General features: G+C 47.9%; 2 protein-coding genes across 3 annotated transcripts in view; one reads left to right on the top strand and one right to left on the bottom strand.

Moving 5' to 3' along the window:
* Positions 1–18,975, top strand: part of PI4KA (phosphatidylinositol 4-kinase alpha) — a 109,968-nt gene that overhangs the window by 54,850 nt on the left and 36,143 nt on the right. The gene's annotated exons all lie outside the window — the stretch shown is intronic.
* On the bottom strand, positions 545–17,143 carry SERPIND1 (serpin family D member 1). Its single transcript, XM_055118746.1, has 5 exons — positions 17,093–17,143; positions 11,257–12,146; positions 6,878–7,151; positions 3,955–4,099; positions 545–2,711 (listed from the first exon to the last, which is right to left on the bottom strand). The coding sequence occupies exons 2-5, from the start codon at positions 12,134–12,136 to the stop codon at positions 2,520–2,522; spliced, it is 1,491 nt and encodes a 496-aa protein (XP_054974721.1). The 5' UTR covers positions 12,137–12,146; positions 17,093–17,143; the 3' UTR covers positions 545–2,519.

Genomic DNA, 18,975 nt, shown 5'->3' with positions numbered 1-18,975 from the left:
TCCCTGAGCACAGGGCAGGAATAAGTTCTGAGCACCACTAGTCTAAAGAACACCCCCCCACCACACACATACACACACACACACACACACACTCTCTCTCTCTCTCTCTCTCTCTCTCTCTCTCTCTCCCTCTCTCTCTCTCTCTCTCTCTCTCTCTCTCTCTCTCTCTCTCTCTCTCACACACACACACACACACACACACACATTTGAATTAAACCCTTTCAAGACATTAACTCTATCCTCAATAACTCTACAAGATAGATATTGTTGTTATCTCTCCTTTATAGATGGGAAAACTGAGTCGTAGACCTTAAACCTCAACATCCCACAGATCCTAAATGCTGGAGTCAGCTTTCACACCCTGGCAGCCTGGCCCCAAACCTGTGATCTGAATTAATACTCTGCTGCCTCTGAAAGAGGATCTGGAGGTGTTCTGCTTGAATGCAAGGCGTGGCCAGCCAGGGCTGTGATCTGTGCAGGGGTCTGGGAGGCGCCTGGGCTGGTACCCACAGGAGGACTGGCTGAGCTAGAAGCGGGATTGCTGCCTTCCTGCCTGGCTAAGAGGAAAGATCTAACTTTGGGAGTTAGGAGAGCAAGAGCCAGCAGAGAGCGAGTAGGGGATGGGTGCCTGAAAGAGCAATGGTGAAATGAGTAGAGAAGGGACTTGGAGTTGGTCATCAGTGACCTCAGGCTTCACCACAAGCCACATGGTTCTGTTCCTGTCAGGAGACCCTAGAGGCAGAGCCCGGGCCATGCGGAACTGGGACGGGAGCTGGCAAAGAGGACTGGATTAGCCTCTGAAAGGAGAGGAGGGGAAATGACTGCAGAGTGTGCAGGGTTGATGGGGACTCGTGCTATTCTGTAGACGTACCTTTACAGTATTCCCTGGAATGGGGAGCTCTTTCCGCTGCCCCTGCAGCTTGGATTGGTGTCACTGGTCAGCCTTTGTCAGGACTGCGCACATATCCCTGGAGTCTGGAGCCTCCACCTGAACCCTGCCCCTAGACCTCGTCACAGTGCTGTGTCCACTGTGCAGAGGAGGAAGAGAAACCCTCCTGAGGGCCCCGATGTCACAGGTATCCGCCTGGACACACAGTCCCTGACTGCCCTTCCCGTCACTGACCCTTGTCCTAGCACTGCAGAGGTGCCCATTAGCTCTCGTAACCTCCCAGTAGCCCTTCTGGATTCCAGAACACATTCCTCGGGTCGTGCCTGTTTTCCTGAGCTGCACCTGCTGCTGGAACACCTTTGAGGGTCTCCTTGCACCCAAGAGGGAAAGACGAAGCTCACGCCCCACCTCTAGGCTGCAATCTCAGGAATTCCTGGAAGCTGCTGTCTACACCGCCCCACCTCTCGCTCCCCAGACAGCCACCACTCACCATGTCCTTGTCATGAGAACGTGCCCACTGCAGCATCCAAGCCACTCTAGAACTCAGTCACACCCAGTTCCTGAGTCACACCCAGTGGTGCTCTGGGGTTAATTCTGGAGGAACTTAGGGGACCATATACTGAACCAGGGCGCACTGTGTGCTAGGCGAGCACTTTATACCTTGTGCTATCTCTCTGGCCCTCAAATTCCTGTTTTTAAACTGTCATTCATAAGAATTTCAGCTGTTTTCAATTTTGCCTTTCTTAGTTATTGGACCTTCAAAAAATACAATTATAACAAAGACAGGAGTCAAAGTCTGATACACATTTATCCCTGGGCAGCGGGATGGGGGAAGGCATGGCCACGTGTACACTCTGCTCCCTAGGCGGCAGTGAGATGGCAGCAGGAGTCCCAGTGACATTTCACACCAGTTTGGAAGATTGTGCCCTGCTAGCACTAAACCCTGACAAGTATCCTAGGATTCCCCAAGGCCACTTCTCTCCTGGGCATTAGCAATTGCACTAGCTGCATCCACCCTGAAGAGAGGTGCAGCCCATTTCTTTTTTTTTTTTTCTTTTTTGGGTCATACCCGGCAATGCACAGGGGTTACTCCTGGCTCATGCACTCAAGAATTACTCCAGACGGTGCTCGGGGACCATATGGGATGCTGGGAACCCGGGTCGGTCGTGTGCAAGGCAAATGCCCTACCCGCTGCGCTGTTGCTTCCGGTGCATCCCATTTCTGTGTTCTGAGTTCCCCTCTGAGGAGCCTTGGTTGAGAAAGGCTTTGAGGAATGGAGCCAGATGTGCAGGTGGTGACTGCAGGAGTCCGAGGGGCATGCCCAAGGAGACCCTACTCTCGCAGACTTGTTCTGAGGAGGTAGGAAGTAAGTCGCTCTTCCCTAGAGCTTCAAGGTGACAGCTGACACCCTCCTGGGACCTTCACTTCTGTGAACTGACAGCATCGCTCACTATGCAGGCTAGATCCTAGCCACTTAACAGGCATATGTAACTTTCTGCTGTGGGCCTCGGTTTCAGAATGGTAGCATAGACTACAAGTCATGGTGTCTAAACATCTGTTTCTCATTGTTAGACTGGAAACAGAATTACAGAGTGCCCCCCAAACACTTTAGATGCCCAGACCACTGCTTTTAGGACTTGGTGGGGTTGGCAACTCTCCCCATGAAGAGCAGGCAGCTGGTACGGTGCTCATAGATGAGGAACAGGAAAGGGCGGTCAGCAGCAAACCGGACCTGGGTGGACAGCGGCATGAATCCCACCGTGGTCACTGCAGCAGCTTGAGTGCCCTCTTCATTCACAGTGATGGTACCCTGATGCTTGAACTGTTCAGAATAGAAAGAAAAGTTGTCAGATCCCATCAGTCAGAGAGAAAGCACAGAGGTTAAGGTGCTTGTGTTGCAGTGACCAGCCCTAGTTTGATCCCTGGTACCAATGGTTCCCAGCACACTGCCAGGAGTAAGCTCTGAGCACCACCAGGTCTGCCTTAGCATCTAAATAAAATTGCCAGATTCCATCAGCTGGCACACAGAGGGACGGGGGCTGTAACCTTCAGGGGAAGGGTCAGAGGATCACATGGAAAACAGACCGGGCAGGGAGGCAGTGCAGAGGCATGCCTTATGTGAGAGGCCCCGAGTTCCAGCCTCATGCCACTGCCCAGCACTGCCAGATAGGCCCAGATGGCTCCCTGTGTGTCACTGGGAGAGTTCCCCAGGCCCCTGAGTGCTGCTGCTGAGGACAAAAATCACATCACAGCTGGTCAAAATAGCCCTTGAAGTTTTAGTTAACCTGTCATCTGCTGTAATTGTGTGCATGGCATGTGTCATATGAGCAGTGTTCTGTAGCATCGCATTGACACTGCAGTGCCCATAGCGTGCTCTCAGAACCCAGGCTCCAGTCCTGTCTCCTTGTGCTCGGGGGAGGACTGATGGAAAGGTTAGCTCTGTATACTTCTGCTCTCCTCAGGAAGTGCCCGTCCTTGGTGTCAGCCTACAGACAGTGTCTCCTTTCATGTCGCTTATTTTATGTGTATATTTATTTATTCCTTTGGGGGTTTGAGGTTATACCCAGCAGTGCTCCGAGCTTACTCCTGGCTCTGTGCTCAGGATCACTCCTGACCAGTGCTCAGGGGACCGTAGGGGATGTGTCAGGGATCAAACTTGAGTCAGCCACATACAAAGCAAGAGCTCTACCTGCTTTACTTTCCTCTGGCCCCTCCTTTCAGTGATCGTAAGTCACTCCTGGTGGTGCTCAAGGGATTGTGCCGTCCATATTGAGGCCTCCTGCATCCTGAGCACGTACTCTAGCCTTTGAGTTCTCTCCAGCCCCGCCTTCCACACTTAAGAGGTCTGTCACTGTGCAGCAGGAAGAGCTATTTCCTAGCACAGCTCAAGTGTGACTGTCCACTGTGTGAGGAGGAATGAGGCTTGCTCTCCCTGATTGCTCCCTGAGACTGCCCTCCCCTGAGTAGTCAGTGGACACAGGGAGAAGAGACTCAACAACCCTGCCTGTGAAGTCAGGCCAGCCAGGAGGGGGAGGAGCCTGGGAGTGGACACAGGGAGAGGTTACCAGGTCAATGATGATCCTCTGGTCTGAAATTCCCGCCATGTTGCTGCTGCCGTCAAACAGGGACGTGATCCCCATTAACTTCAGGGCCTTCACCAGGTTATAGTTCTTCTCCAGCTTGAACTTAGGCAGGAGGACCTCTCGAGTTCTGATCAGAGCAGAGAAGGGGGCCCAGCTTTATTGAACAGTAAGCTACGAAAGAATCATGTTTTCCCTTTGGCTGTTTTCCCCACCTAACACACACACACACACACACACACACACACACACACACACGTACGTTGCATTTACCACAGAATGGATATGGCATTGTTAAATATGTTCCAGAGGCCAGAGAGATAGTAAAGGGGTTAAGGCCTTGCACATGACCTACACCAGTTTAATCGCTCTACTGCATATGATTCCCTCAAACCTCACCAGGAGTGGTCCTTGAGCATAGAGTCCAGAAGAAGCCCTGAAGACCACCAGGTGTGGCCCAACATCTCCCCCTCCTATTATGTCCCAATACTGTCACTTGAGGACTGGGGAAGGCCATCCTCTTGTGATTCTGGTTACTTAAAATCAAGGGTCTGGAGTGATAGCACAGTGGGTAGTGCATTTGCTTTGCATTCAGCTGACCTGGGTTCAATTCCCAGCATCCCATATGGTCCTATCAGCACCGCCAGGAGTAATTCCTGAGTGCAGAGCCAGGAGTAACCCCGGTGCATCTCCGGGTATGACCCAAAAAGGAAGAAAGAAAAAAAGAATCGAGGCCTGACCACTACTCTGCAGCCAATTCCTTGGTCAGCATGGTTCCTGTGGTCTCCTGTCTACAGTAGAGCTGTTACTGGTTTGGAAAGGTAGCTAACATCATTTTATTCAGGTTCCTGTGCCAATGGTTTCTTAATTCTTAGCACTATATTGTTCACTAAGAAGTTAAAGATTTGATCACTGTTTTTTAAAAAAGTACCCTCCTCAGGGCCAGAGAGAGTACAGTGGGTAAGGTCCTTGTTTTACATGCAGGCCACTCCAGCATGCCGTATGGTTCCCCAAGCACTTTCAGAAGTGATCCCTGAGTATAAAGCCAGGAATAAGCTGGGGGCACCCAGGGATGGCCCAAAACCCAAAAATAAATAAACAGTATCAGACAATATTAAGCATTCTCAGTGCTTTCTCATCTCCCCGCCCCCCCCCTCCCTGGGGTGGGGAATACTCTAGGTGGGAATGGCAAACTATACAGTTCCAGGAGTCAAACCCGGTCTCGTGCGAGCACAACAGGTACTCCAGCCCTTTGACCTATCTTCTTACCCTCAACTCACTTGGTCCTTAAATGGGATGAAGTTTGGCACTCTAGCGAGTAAAGCATTGTCAAACACAGCTTTGCTTGCCTTTGGGTAATGTCAGGCTCACAGTTATAAAGCAAGTAAAAGTAGAAGATGGCAGGTTAGTGTCTAAATATAGAGAACAGGCCATTCAGGCATGAATGTGTGGAGAAGAGGGAATTTGTGTAGCCTCGTTGCTTGCCCACAGCTTCAAAGGGGGCCTCACTGTGTGAGTAGAAGCCTGCGTGGGGCTCTGAGCAAGGGCTGGGGGGAGTAAGAGAGTTGGAAGAGGAGTGGGCTAGCTGAAGATGAGGAGAGGGGAGAGGGGAGGCAGAAGAGCAGAGAAGCCAGCTGGGGCGGTGCCTGTGAAGCTGGCCAAGAAACTGGACTACGTCCTGTGGGTGTGTCCTCAAAGACTTTCTGAGAAGAGGTGGGTGGGGTGATGTTTCAGGAATGCTGGTGTGAGAGTCAGGCCACGTGGACTGAGGAATGGAATGGCCAGGCCACTCAGGCCTCCATTAGCTCAGTAGCAGATCGTGGGCCTTGTAATTAGGCAGGAGAAAACAGGTACAGAAGAGAAAATCTGACAGGGCAATGATCAGTGGGCTGCCTGGATGAACATCTCCCCCTTAGACTGCTTCGTTTGTTGAAACTCTTTGTATTCTTTTTTTTTTTTTTTTTTTTTTTTTGCTTTTTGGGTCACACTCAGCGATGCACAGGGGTTACTCCTGGCTCTTCACTCAGGAATTACTCCTGGTGGTGCTCAGGGGACCATATGGGATGCTAGGATTTGAACCCGGGTCGGCCGCGTGCAAGGCAAATGCCCTACCCGCTGTGCTATCGCTTTAGCCCGAAACACTTTATATTCTTACAAGGAAACTAAACACTTCTTAATGTGAGCCTAGCGATTACCCCTGGTTTCTCCACATTCAGCTGTGGTGTAGTAATGACCTTAGTAATATTTATGGCCTCTCATTTTGACTATACAGTGATAAACAGTAACAGAAGAAGCTGGGAGTGACTTGTATTTAATGGGTTAAGAAGAGGGATGTTGGGGCTGGAGTGATAGCACAGCGGGTAGGGCGTTTGCCTTGCACGCGGCCAACCCGGGTTCGAATCCCAGCATCCCATATGGTCCCCTGAGCACCGCCAGGGGTAATTCCTGAGTGCAGAGCCAGGAGTAACCCCTGTGCATCGTCAGGTATGACCCAAAAAGTAAAAAAAAAAAAAAAAAAAAAAAAAAAAGAGGGATGTTGGATTTTTTGGTTAGGGTGGGAAAGTTCTTCCATGTTCCAGTTGCCACAAAGATGCTGGAAATTGTTTTCAGGTTTGTTTGTTTGTTTTTTTTTATGGTCTTTTGCTTGTTTGTTTGTTTTGTTTTTGGACCTCACCCAGTGGTACTCAGTGATTGCTCCTGGTTCTGTGCTTAGGGATCACTCCAAGCAGTGCATGGGGGACTATATGGGATGCTGGGAATTGAATTCGGGTCAGTTCATGCAAGGCAAGTGTCTTCCCCAAGTATTATCTCTGTGACTCTATCCCTTTTTCTTAAAATGACTAGTGTACTAATACTCTAGTCTCCCCCAGCTCACCCTTTGCCAAAATGGAAAGAACAAACACAGTACCTATTTGTCATGCTTTTCTGCCATCTCTCCACCACCTGGGGTGTCAGCTGTGACTCAAGGGTTTTCATGCCAGACAGCTTGTGCGGGACCACGATGAGCATGCTAATGCCCCCAACATACTCCAGCTGCAGGACATCACAGTCCAGCTCGTGGTCGTTTGCCGCCAGGAAGTTCCCCTTGGTTTGCATCATAGAGACCTTAACCACCTCTCGTTCGTTCAGCCGGAAGTTGTGGTTATGTGTCATTTCTACCGGGAATTTATTCACCCAAGACCCTGCAAAGTAACAAGAATAAGAACTGTATTAAAATGTTACAGGGGCTGAAGTGATAGGAGGGTGTTGACAAGGAGCTTCCTTTGCATGCAGCCGACCTTGGTTCGATCCCAATTCCCCCTATGGTCCCTTGAGCACCACCAGGAGTGATCCCTAAGCACCACCAGGTGTGGCCCCAAAACTAAAAAGGGAATGTAGTAGAAAGTAGCCCTCATTCGTGAATGTGTGTCAGAAATCCCCTCTCCTGGGCATGGAGTAAGATGATGCACCTGCTCCAGGAACTGCACCCTGAGAGGGATGATTCAGAGAGTGCCAGCACACTCACCAGAAGGGTGATGGTGGTATAGAGGTCAGAGGAATGGGGCGGATTTTAGTTAGATTCTAACACTCTGTTCGCCTTGCTGAGACACTGAATTTACCCCAGCTTCTTCTTGATCATCTGTAAATCTCTGAGCTCCTCTCAGCCCTTTTGTATAACAGATCAGATTGGTGATGCCATGCTACCACCAAGGCCTCTACTTTAGATTTGGACGCAGCATTGTGTGTCAGGAATAAGCTCTCAGGTGCTAGTGTCATGATGGATCATCAGCAGTTGAGAACTGGTAGTACAGGAGGCTCCCAGTTTCCTTACACCCCTCTTCTTTTACCATCGCCCCCCCCCCCCTTACAGGTGAGGTTGCAAAGGAAAGGCACGAAGATACAAAGGTACTTATTCAGGTTTTACAACTAGTGGGCAGAACAGATGGGGTGAGATAAACAGGAGGTTCTGTGCGGATTTGGGGGCCAGCCCCAGCAGTGTTCCAGCCACTCCTGGCAGTGCTCTCCTGGGGGGCCATGCAGGGCTGTGGCTCAAGGCCAGGCCTCCTGCACACAGAGCATGTGCTCCAGCCTGTTGAACTCTTCCCTTGTCCTTCCTTGGGAGGTTTAAACAACCCAGACTACAACAAGCACTGAAGTCTCCCGACCTTTGCAGACTTTCCCACTAGCTGCTTTTTAGGGTCCTGCTCAAGCTATCACATGTCTCCTGGGATTTTTTTTTCTTTCTGGAAATACCAGAATGTGGACTCAGGCAAGTCCCTCCACTTCCCTGGTCACTCCCCTTCCCCATGGAGTGGTAGCACCAGCTCTGAGACATGGCGAGGCCCTTTGCTCTGCACGCCCACCCTTGTTTCTATGGTGCCTTACAAATTGGCTCCAGCATCAGAAGCTAAGTTAGTAACAATTTGGGAGCTAGAGATTAAAATTCTGCTTCTAGATTCTCTTTTTAAAAGCACCCCTGAGCTCTTTTCACTTCCAAGATGAACAGTGTAGAAGGAACAATGGGGAAGACAAGGGGGGGCTACAGACACACACAGGCCAGATGCAGCCTGTTCACTGCCCCAGCTTTGCCTGCTGTGTGCCCATGGACGAAGCTATTAAGAAGTTTGTCATTAGAAACACCGTTGAGGCTGCAGCTGTGAGGGACATTTTTGAAGCTAGTGTCTAGGATGCTTCCATGCTTCCAAGCTGTATGTGAAGTTACACTCCTGTGTGAGTCTACCCATCCACAGAGTAGTAAGGAACCATTCTTGTGAGGCCCACAAGGACCACACCCCCCACCGAGGTTCAGACTTGCAGGTGCTGCCCCTAGACTGCACCACAACCCATATACAGCCGCCAAGGATCTTAAGGATTAAAGACAAACACATCTAGAGGGTAATATAATGGAAATTATGCTTAAAAAAAAAAAAAGCACCCACGGGACAACTAGCACTTCATTCCTCTGATTGCCAGCTCTAAATTGAGGGATCATTCCAATAACTTGGTAAGAGAAAGCACATGCATTCACCTCTGCTGCTGTTGCAGGTGACATTGGTTCCTCTGTGCCAGGAGATTATAAATCAGTCCTGTTTGCTTCTCTGTCCCAAGGGCTGACACTGTGCTTCTCTGCCTGCTGCTAAACATCTGGCAGCCTGTGCTCTTGTGGCTTTCAGTGTCTGTGACTGTTCCACAGACTTGAAGGACTGAGGCCTGAGAGCTGCCACATGTCTTCTGGCTTTTCTGACGTCACTCAGAAGAAGCTAGTTGCCCGTAAACTCGTGTCTTTAGCAATCATGTACCTACTGAAATGGTTGTTATTGGAGGGTTGTGTTTGTTTTTAGGCCATAGCTGGCAGTGCAGAGGGTAGTCCTGGTACAGTGCTCAGGATGTATTCCTGGCTGTGCTGGAGGGACCTTGCCAAGCCGGGCATCAGACCCAGGCCTCCTACATGTGCAGTATGCTCTCTGCCCATTGAGCTTTCTCTTGACCCAAGTATATATTATTAGGATCCACTGTTTTGCTCATTTGAGTTCATGAGGCTGCACATGTTAGATCAGTGCTGCCATTTCCATGAGGATGGTGAGTGGCCAGAGATTGGCTTGCCCAAGTCCACATAAATAAAGAGTTGGAAGGCCAGGGCTTAGTCTGTGGTGTGTTCCCTTGCAAAATTTGTACTGATAATAACAAAAAGGGTGTGACCATTCACTGTATCACATGGATTGAGCTTCAGAGTTGTGTCTGTTGTTAGAATGGCCAGCATCCAGGCCATTCCTGTGCTTAGACTTCTCCAGTCATGCTTTGCCCACCCAGCTTAACCTTTTCCTGGCACAGCCGTTAGGAGGCCTTCTCTGAGGCACAGAGTAGCCACATTACCAGACAGAGTTCAGGTACAGAGCCTACCAGCCTGTAGCAAAGAGAAAAGGCCATCACTCCTAACTGCCCTGGGCTTCTGTAGGCTGCTGGAGCCGACCAGTCAAAGTGTGGCCTCCCTGATATCTTCTCAGTATCTGCATCGCAAACCATAATGCCCAAAAGTAGAGAGTATGGGGAATATTGTCTGCTATGGAGGCAGGGGGAGGGTGGGAAAGGAGGGGTATACCGGGATATTAGTGGTAGGGAATGTGCACTGGTGGAGGGATGGGTGTTTGATCATTGTGTGATTGTAACTCAGACATGAAATCCTGTAACTATATCTCATGGTGAATCAATAAAATTTAAAAAAAAAGTGTGTCCTCCCAGGCCTCAGGGGCCGACTCTAGCTGAAACCCCCCAGTTCTTAGTGGCAGTGGAGAATGGTCCATGTATGATGGCAAATACGGCGTCCTCTGATTCTGCCCTCTGGCTCTGTAGCTCATGGAGTGGAGGATTGTTTCTGTTTTAGATAAGTACACTTTGGTTTTGGTTTTTGGCCCACACCCAGCAGTACTTAGAATTTAGAGGTCACACCTGGTGGGATTTGGGGGACCATATGCTATGCTGGGGATCAAACCTGGGTTGGCCACCAGCAAAGCAAGTGTCCTTCCCACTGTACTGTTACTCTGGCCTCAACTGGTCTCATTTAGTTAAAACAAAGCACTACAGGTGGGCCTCCCTCGGCAAACCTCAATTCTGCTCCCTACTTGCTAGGGGCCTCAAGCTTCATTTTACTTCTTTTTCTTTTTTTCCTATTTTTTTTTTTTATTTTACTTCTTTTGCCCTGTGCGGGTGCTGTCAGCACCAGTGCCTCACAGATTGTGGTGATTCCCTGAGTGTAAAGAACGAGCTTGGGCCAAGTGATACTCGTTCCTGACGCCTGTTGCCTCTTCATGCTCTCTCCTGTCTGTGAGCTTACCTGTGTCTGGTTTTCTGGGTATCTCAGAGCTAGAATGCAGTTCTTGGCCTTCAGTTTATATACTGAAAGAGTATGTGGAGGGGCCGAGCACAAGAGAATGAATGATGAGTAGACTGAAAGTAACATTAGGGTATTGGTGGAGGGTATGGGGCATTATGATGGCAGATAAAGTTACTATATATCCAAAATCATAAGTGCTCCTGTAAACATGTGATTTAAACTGTAATAAAAAATTTAAAAGACTATTCTTTGAGAAATATGAAGCAATTTCTTATTTTTTTTCTGGGGGCGGGGGGAGTGGCCAGCAGTGCTCAGTGCTCAGAGCTTACTCCTGACTCTGTGCTCAAGGATCGCTCCAAGCAGTCTTGGGGGACTGTATGAGGCATCAGGGATTGAACCCAGTCTGGCTGCGTGCAAGGCAAGCATCCTACCCACTGTGCCAGTTAGCCCTTTGTCCCCATGAAGCAATTTCTTACCCTTAAAGTAGATACAGTTTAAAATCATCATTTGAGTAGTGGGGTCTATATTTTCCAGAGCATCTTTTATGAGACCCTTGGTGAGCTTCAGAATGTGGTTGTTGGCTTTTGAGATGAAGGCAGGGTCTGAAAAGTCAGCCTCCTGGGCCTCAGCAAAGTAATACTCTCTTACTTTAGTTTTGAAGTCATCCAGGATTGGAAATTGCTTCTGGACGTAAAGGTCATTGACTGACCTTAGCGTGTACCCAAAATTCCTCCGGAAGAGTCTATGAGTCAGCTTTCGGAAGAGATTGTGAATGGTCATTATCTCATACTTGCTGCTTGCGTTGACAAAGTCTTTAAAGTGCAGGACCGAGTGTACTTGTTCATGCGTCTCCCCCTGCAGACCCAAAGAGATCATCCCCATGGCAGTAGAAATGCCCACCGGGGCGATGAAGATGTTGTCGAGAGCATTGGTCTGCTCCTTCAGCGCTCGGTAGAGGCTGAAAGCAAACTTTGCGTTGAGGATGTTGAGTCTCTGGATCCGGCTCTTGCCCTGGAAGAGCTGCAGGATGTTCCCAGCACTGGCTTCTGAGTCTGTGGGCAGAACGGCGTCGATGATGTCACTGTAATCATCATCCTCGCCGAATAGCTTCTCCAGATCCAGATAATCCTCCTCTTCCTCGCCCTCTGGGATCCAGTCATTGGTGACTGTGTTTTCCCTGTGGAAGTCCGCTGGGAGAAGGGGCATGCTGTGGTTTTTGTTAGTGAACTCTCCCCACTGAGGATCCACAGATGTAGAATCTTTTCTGCCTTCCTCATGCTGATCCACCAGACCCTTGTTCCCACACACAGATGTTAGGATGAGAGAAAAAATGAGGGGTTGGAATGGCCGTTTCATTTTGGCCACGCTGGGAAAGAAGATAAAATAGGGTGAGAAGCATTTTATAGGTTTCCCCACACCCTCTGCCTGGTGCTCTAGTGGCAAGTTCCCTTGTGGCTTTGTCCCAGGAAGATGCCCTCAGCATAAAATAGAAAATACCTAACATTTTATGGGTTTCATAACTTTTTCTTAAGGACCTTTGTGTCCCTAAATAACCTAAATGAGATTTCTCTTTCTTTCTTTCTCTCTCTCTTTTTTTAATTCTTTATTTTTGCTTTTTTTGGCCACACCTGGCAGTGCTCCTGGCTCTGCACTCAGGGATTACTACTGACAGTGCTCAGGGTATCATATGGGATGCCAGGTATCATACCCTGGTTGGCTGCATGCAAGGCCAGAGCTACTACCCGCTGTCCTAAAACCCCGGCCCCATGAAAATTCTTTCCTTAGATATTTGCAAAACTGTTAACATCTAGAATGCTGGAGATTCAGGGGTTCCTGGAGAAGAAGGGAATTTCCTTTTCATTTATTCAATGAACTTTGTCTCCTCTCCTATATCCAAACAACATATGATTGGCAGTACCGGAAGCACAAATGTCTCCCGTACCAAAGGACTCTCCAGTTGTAGGGGAGACAGACAAGAAGTAAAGCAGGTGCTCGGGAGTCAGGGAAAACTCACCAAGCACTGGGGCTTCAGTGCAGATATTAAAAGAAGCTGGGCTCGAAAGAGATCTCACTAGGCTGGGTACATGCTCTGCAGACTACAGGCCACAGTTTGATCCCAGCACCAGATGGTCCCCTGAGCACAGAACTAGGAGTAGCATAGCTACCACTGCCAGATGTGACCCTAAAACCAAAACAAACTAAAACAGATGACCATAACCACACTTTTCTGAAAAGAGTATTCTTGAAGATATGTAAAATTATCTTTTTAATAGCCTAGTTCTCCCTCTTGAAGAACCTGGAAGCTACTGAGAGTTTCCTGCCCACCTGGGAGAGCCTGGAAAGCTCCCCATGGCGTATTCACATGCCAAAACTATTGTAGTAACAATGGTGGGTCTCATTCCCCTGACCCTGAAAGAGCCTCCAATGTGGCACTATTGGAAAGGACGAGTAAAGAGAGGCTTCTAAAATCTCAGGGCTAGGACAAATGGAGACATTACTGAGACTGCTCAAGAAAATTGACGATTAACAGAATGATGATGATGAAAATTTGTTTAGTCTTTTAGGATTGTTTAATTTGCATATGATTTGGAACCTGTCTAGAATCTAGAGACTCCCCCCAGCCCCCAGACTTGTGAAATGAGGCTGGTCATCTCTTTCCCCATGAGGTTATTGGTTTGCTGGGGGTGAGGTAACTCCCCACAGAGCTCAGAGCTAAGATGCTTGAGAGCCACTTAGGTCATACCTTATGGCACTTTAGGACCACCAGGGCCACACCCAGTGGTACTTGCTGGAGACACCCGATGCTCAGGATCAGACTCAGAGCTTGCACATGCTCGGCATGTTCTCTACCATTTGAGCACTCTCCCTGCTGTCATTTTTTTTCCTCTTTTGTATCTGTTGGTACCATTGCTATGAGGAGAAGCTGAATTTTTCTACTTAATTGCTGCTCATCTGGGGTTGAAATCATCTCTCCAGGCATTAAAGGTCTGTGTGAGGGTGAGGTCAGAAAACTCTTGCTAAATACCTGAGGAACATTCCCTTTGTAAGCCAGGTAAGTTTTTAATACCCATGATAAGCCTGTCTTTCATCTACTCATTCTCTGCCTTGCTCCAAGGGAGGATTTGACTTGGCTTGTCAGATCGGTGTTGGATGCCAAGTGCCTTTGTCTTCCTTTTGCTCACTTCCTGATTGTGAATTGCGCCTTGGGTTGATGAGCTAACTTGGTACTTCTGCTTTTCAGCAGGACAGTGGCAGATGTGTATAATGCCTGACAGTTCCTGATTGGATAACATGGTCAGTGTTATTTCTGACCATGCCAAAAAGAAGACTGTGTTAAGTTCATGTATCTGTGTGATCATCTCTTATTAGATAGATAATTTGTGGACCAAAATATCTGCTTCCACCCACAGCCAGATAAGAGGCACTGACACCTGTTAAGCAGACACTTGAATTTGTTAGTATTAAAGGTGGGGCCACTTGTACAGCCTACTTGAAACGCTCTGCTGATGTTCACGGTGGCAGTGACTCTTACAGCTGCCAGGTGTTATCAAAGCACTTTGTCTCTGTGACTTAACCTCATCTGCTCAAGCATTTGCTCTTGGGTGGGGAGGGGTAGGAGTGGGTATTGGACCATACTCAGCAGTACTCAGATGTGACCCTTGGAGATGCTTGGGGGAACATATGCAGTGCCGGGGATCAAACCCAGGTTGACTGCGGTGCAAGCAAAATGCCTTAGCTGGTGTGCTTCTCTCTAACCCATCAAGCATTTTCTCTATCAGGACTCTGCCTTATATTGTTAATGGATGAGTAACAGTAACTAGATTGGGTACAAGTTTTTTGAGTGCCATCAAATCCTTCTTGTTGAACATTCTACTTTTATTTTTTTATTTCCTAAGTATCAGGTCTGTTTTCCTGTGCCCGGCCTCCCTCTGTGGGTATTCCATTACTGTCACTGTCACTGTCATCTCATTGCTCATCGATTTGCTCGAGCAGGCACCATTGTGAGACTTGTTACTGGTTTTGGTATATCGAATACACCACAGGTAGTTTGCCAGGCTCTGGCATGCGGGCGGGATACTCTAGCTAGCTTGCCAGGCTCTCCAAGAGGGGCAGAGGAATCGAACCCGGGTCGACTGCATGCAAGGCAAGTGCCTTACCCGCTATGCTATCGCTTTAGCCCATTACAGTACAGTTAAAATAATCACTTTACAAATATTGTTCTTACAGTACAGTTAAAATAATCACTTTACAAATATTCTTCTTACAACCAAGGAGCTTTTGAATTGCACTTTTTTGTTTGTTTGGGTTCCTCACCTGGTGGCGGTTTGGGGTGCTATTTCTGGCTCAGTACTTGGTGATCATTTAAGGATCGAATCCTGGCCTGCATGCAAAGCCTGTGTGCATGCCAGTGAGCTGTGTCTCCTGCATGTCATGACTTGTAGAGAAAAAGCCACATCACTTCTGATTTTGAAAGTGTCAGCTGTTTTTTCCTATGCATATAGCCAGTATATATATGAAACGATTTCTAGGGTGTGTGTGGCTACAAATGGAATTGGGTCCTGATAGTACATAGAATTAAGTGTGGCTACTGACGGCAGTGCATTTTGAGAAGTCTGCAAAGCACAAAGTCAGCAATTGGGTGGAGACTCCTTGCTCATCAGTACTTGGAAGTATCCTCAGATAAAGTTAAGTTGTTTATAAAAAGGAAGTTGAGTAAATGAGAGTTCAGGAAAACAAATTTTATATAAATCTGGAGGCAAATATGAAGACATCATCATGATAATCTGCTCAGGTGGGAGAGATATCTCAGTGGACTGGAATCATGCCCAGATTCAGTGCCCGGTCCCACATGGTTCTCTCATCACCAGCAATAGCAACAACCCCTGAACTCTTGAGCTGGGAGTAGCCCCTAAGCAACACTGGGCGTGCCCCTCTCCCCACGAAAAAAAGCAAACAAGACAGTATGCTTAGGGGCTGGGTTATAATTCAGAGGAGAGTTTATACTTGAATGTGGAGTGGTTGCAAGCCTTGGTATGACCCCCAACCCCCCAAAAAGAGTGTATTTATATCCAGATAGTATATTTTAAGCTTCTTATACCCTATTCCTATATTACAGGATGAAAAGCCAAAACCAGAATTCATTATTCCCTTCTCAGAGAAAGAAGAAAAGAGCTCTGTATTTTCTGTGAACTGAAATGAAAGATTTAAATGTTTAATCTTCTGATGGCCTTGTAGTTAATATAACAAAAGTTATGTAAGACATTTTAGGTTGTATTTAATTCCCAGTTACCATCTGTATTTAATTTCAGATTACTGTCTGTTGAAAGGTAATATTTTTGAAAAATAAGTCTCGGAGTATTCAGTGGTGCTTCCCTCACAGCAGAATATAACAGCTGAACACCTGTGTGCCTTCGGGCTGTTGTCTCCGGGCCCAGAAAAGGGCAGATGTACTGGAGAGAACTAATGTCGAGAGTTTTAAGCATACTTTAAAATGACCTCGGACTTAATGAAAAGTGAGAGAGTTGCATGGAAAGGTGCATTTCTCTATCCTAGAGATTTGACTGCTTCTCAGCCTGAAGTGTTTACTCCCACTCTCTCCCTTTCTCTCTCCTCTATATCTGTAAATAAAACTGCATTACTTCATTTGAAATAAAAAATAGCTTAGAGAACGATTCCTGTCTGCCTCTCCCCAGATTCACCAGGTTTCACATTGTGGAATAGTTGCTTTATCACTCTCACTCTCCATGTCTGTGCAGATATCTCTATCTGTGTGTGGGTGTATTCACCCACACATATACTTCATATGCTTTTTATTCTTGAACCATTTATGTTACTCTTAATATTTCAGAGGAAGAACCAGAGTGATAATACAGCAGGTAGGGTGCTTTCCTTGCTTGCGGCAAGTCTGAGTTTGATCCCTGACATAATGTGTAGTCCCAGAGTCCTGATAGCAGTGATCCCCAAGTACAGAGCCAGGAGTAAGACAGTGTGACCACCAGAAAAAAAAAAAATAGAGAGAGAGAGAAATACATATATGTATTTCAGAGAAAGGCCTAAGAATAAAATTAAGATATTCTATGTAATCACAATACTGTTATTTAATCCAAATGCTCTAACATTGGTACAATTCTTTCCCATTTCAATTTGTCAGCTGTATCTGATAGCATCGTAGACAGATTCGAAGGTATTTTCCACTTCTAGGATAGTATAGAGAGCTTTCTAATTCATCATTTGGTAGAGAAGTGTACCAATTATCCATCTCTGACCATTACAAATAAGAATTTACAATTGGCAGAAATGTTAAGAACTCACCTCTGTGCTTCGGAGAAGTGGCTACAGAAATGAAATCAGCCAAGGTCACCAGTGGGGTTTCAATGTGAACTTTGGTGCTGGGCTGTTGTGTATTTTCCAAGGTAAATATGTTCCAAATCAAACACTGCTCAACTCGCTTGGTCAGCACAAACCCCCTCAAGTGTCTTTGATCACTGCAGGTAACCTGTGACTTCTCGCTCTAGTCCTGCTGTAGCTGGTGTGTTCTGAATGTGTGCCTGTTGCTGTGTGGATGTGCTTCAAGGGACAGCCTGCACGGAATGGACACCGTCCTGGTACCCAGATGTGTGCATTGTCGCTTGGGGGGCAAGGCTGCTCAATGAGGAGCATCCTGTTCCCCTGAAAGTTGAGGCCATTCATCTGCCCTCCAGCTTTTCTCTCTCCCTCTCAGCTGGTCGTAGCATCTGGCCTCAACCTGGGACCCTCAGCCAGAGCTGCCAGTGCTGGTTCAACCAGGAGGCAGGTGTCCCATCCTTCTGTGAGCTTGTTCTCCCATGAGAAAGGGATGGGAGAGAAAGAGGGATTAGTGTGAGAAAATTTTGGCAGTACCCTTTCTTCCTTTAGGGGTCTCTGTGTTCTCTGCCAGAATTTGTTTTCTAACTCTCCATTTTAGGGCAGATTGGATGTTGCTGCTCAAATGCTCATTCACCGAAGCACTCACACCAGTCAGTGGGGCTGTGACTTTTTTTCCCTTTCTGTGGGCTGAGTGTGTGCTTTGCATGCCAGAGGGTTAGGTTTGATCCTTGGTACTGCATGGTTCTCTGAGCACTGCCAGGGGTGATTCCCGAACACAAAGCCAGGAGTAACCCCTGAGTTCTACCAGGTGTAGCCCCAAAACAGAAACAAAAATTTATGTTTACTTAATAGTCTAAAGTATTGATATGGATCGAAGAGGTAGTTCAAAGGTTGAGGTACTTGCCTCACACATGACAGACCCTGGTTTGGTCCCTGGTAGCACAGATGGTCCCCTGAGCACTGCCAGGAGTGAATCCCGAGTACAGCCAATGTGGTCCAAAAAAAACAGAACGCAATGCCATAGGAGCCGGCCCCTGAGAGCCCCAGTCCTTGCTATTCTGTCAGGGGACGGAAGGCTGCCTTCCACCAGACTGACCTGGGGCTGTTGCCCTCTCACTACTGGTTGCCCCAGAGACTCCCCGGTCCATGTTCTCCTGTCTCCAGTGGGCATGGCAATCACACTGGCAGAGCTGACAGTCGCATGAGATTGTGAATATACTGCGCATCTCTCCCACAACATTCAGTGGAAGGGTCAGTGCTGTACTCGATGCCGCCGTTCCACTGGACCATCCCAGCCCTCTCAAATCGCCACCCAGACCGAGTCAGATTTCTCCAGGGCTCCTCTGAGAGCTTCCAGCACAGTCCAGGACCCTGTCAGGGTTCACACAGTCTGTTTCGGTTGTTGCCTCTTTATCCTCCTTTATCTATGCGTCCTTTATGTAAATGTATAATTTGGGGGAGGTGGGGTTTGCTCCACAGCCTGTAGTGCTCAAGGCTTACTCCTGGCTCTGTGCTCAGGGATCGCACCCAGTGGTGCTCAGGGAGCCTAAGGGTGCCAGGGGTTGAACCCAGGTCTCCAGCATGTTAAGCCTGGACTCAGCCCAGTGAGCTCTCTCTTCACCCAGTACAGGTATAAAGCAGAAAATTACGTCCTCAGTAAATGTGTCAGACAGGGTGAACTCACCTGAGAAGTGTTGGCCACTGCTTGGTGTGCCTTTTCTTTCCCATCTTTTTTTTTTTTTTTTGCTTTTTGGGTCACACCCAGTGAATCACAGGGGTCACTCCTGGCTCTGCACTCAGGAATTACCCCTGGTGGTGCTCAGGGGACCATATGGGATGCTGGGAATCGA

This window comes from Sorex araneus, chromosome 11, assembly GCF_027595985.1.
Source record: "Sorex araneus isolate mSorAra2 chromosome 11, mSorAra2.pri, whole genome shotgun sequence".
NCBI classification, from domain to species: domain Eukaryota; kingdom Metazoa; phylum Chordata; class Mammalia; order Eulipotyphla; family Soricidae; genus Sorex; species Sorex araneus.
Note: the sequence above shows the minus strand (reverse complement) of the source record. Positions and strands in the feature narration are given on the sequence as shown.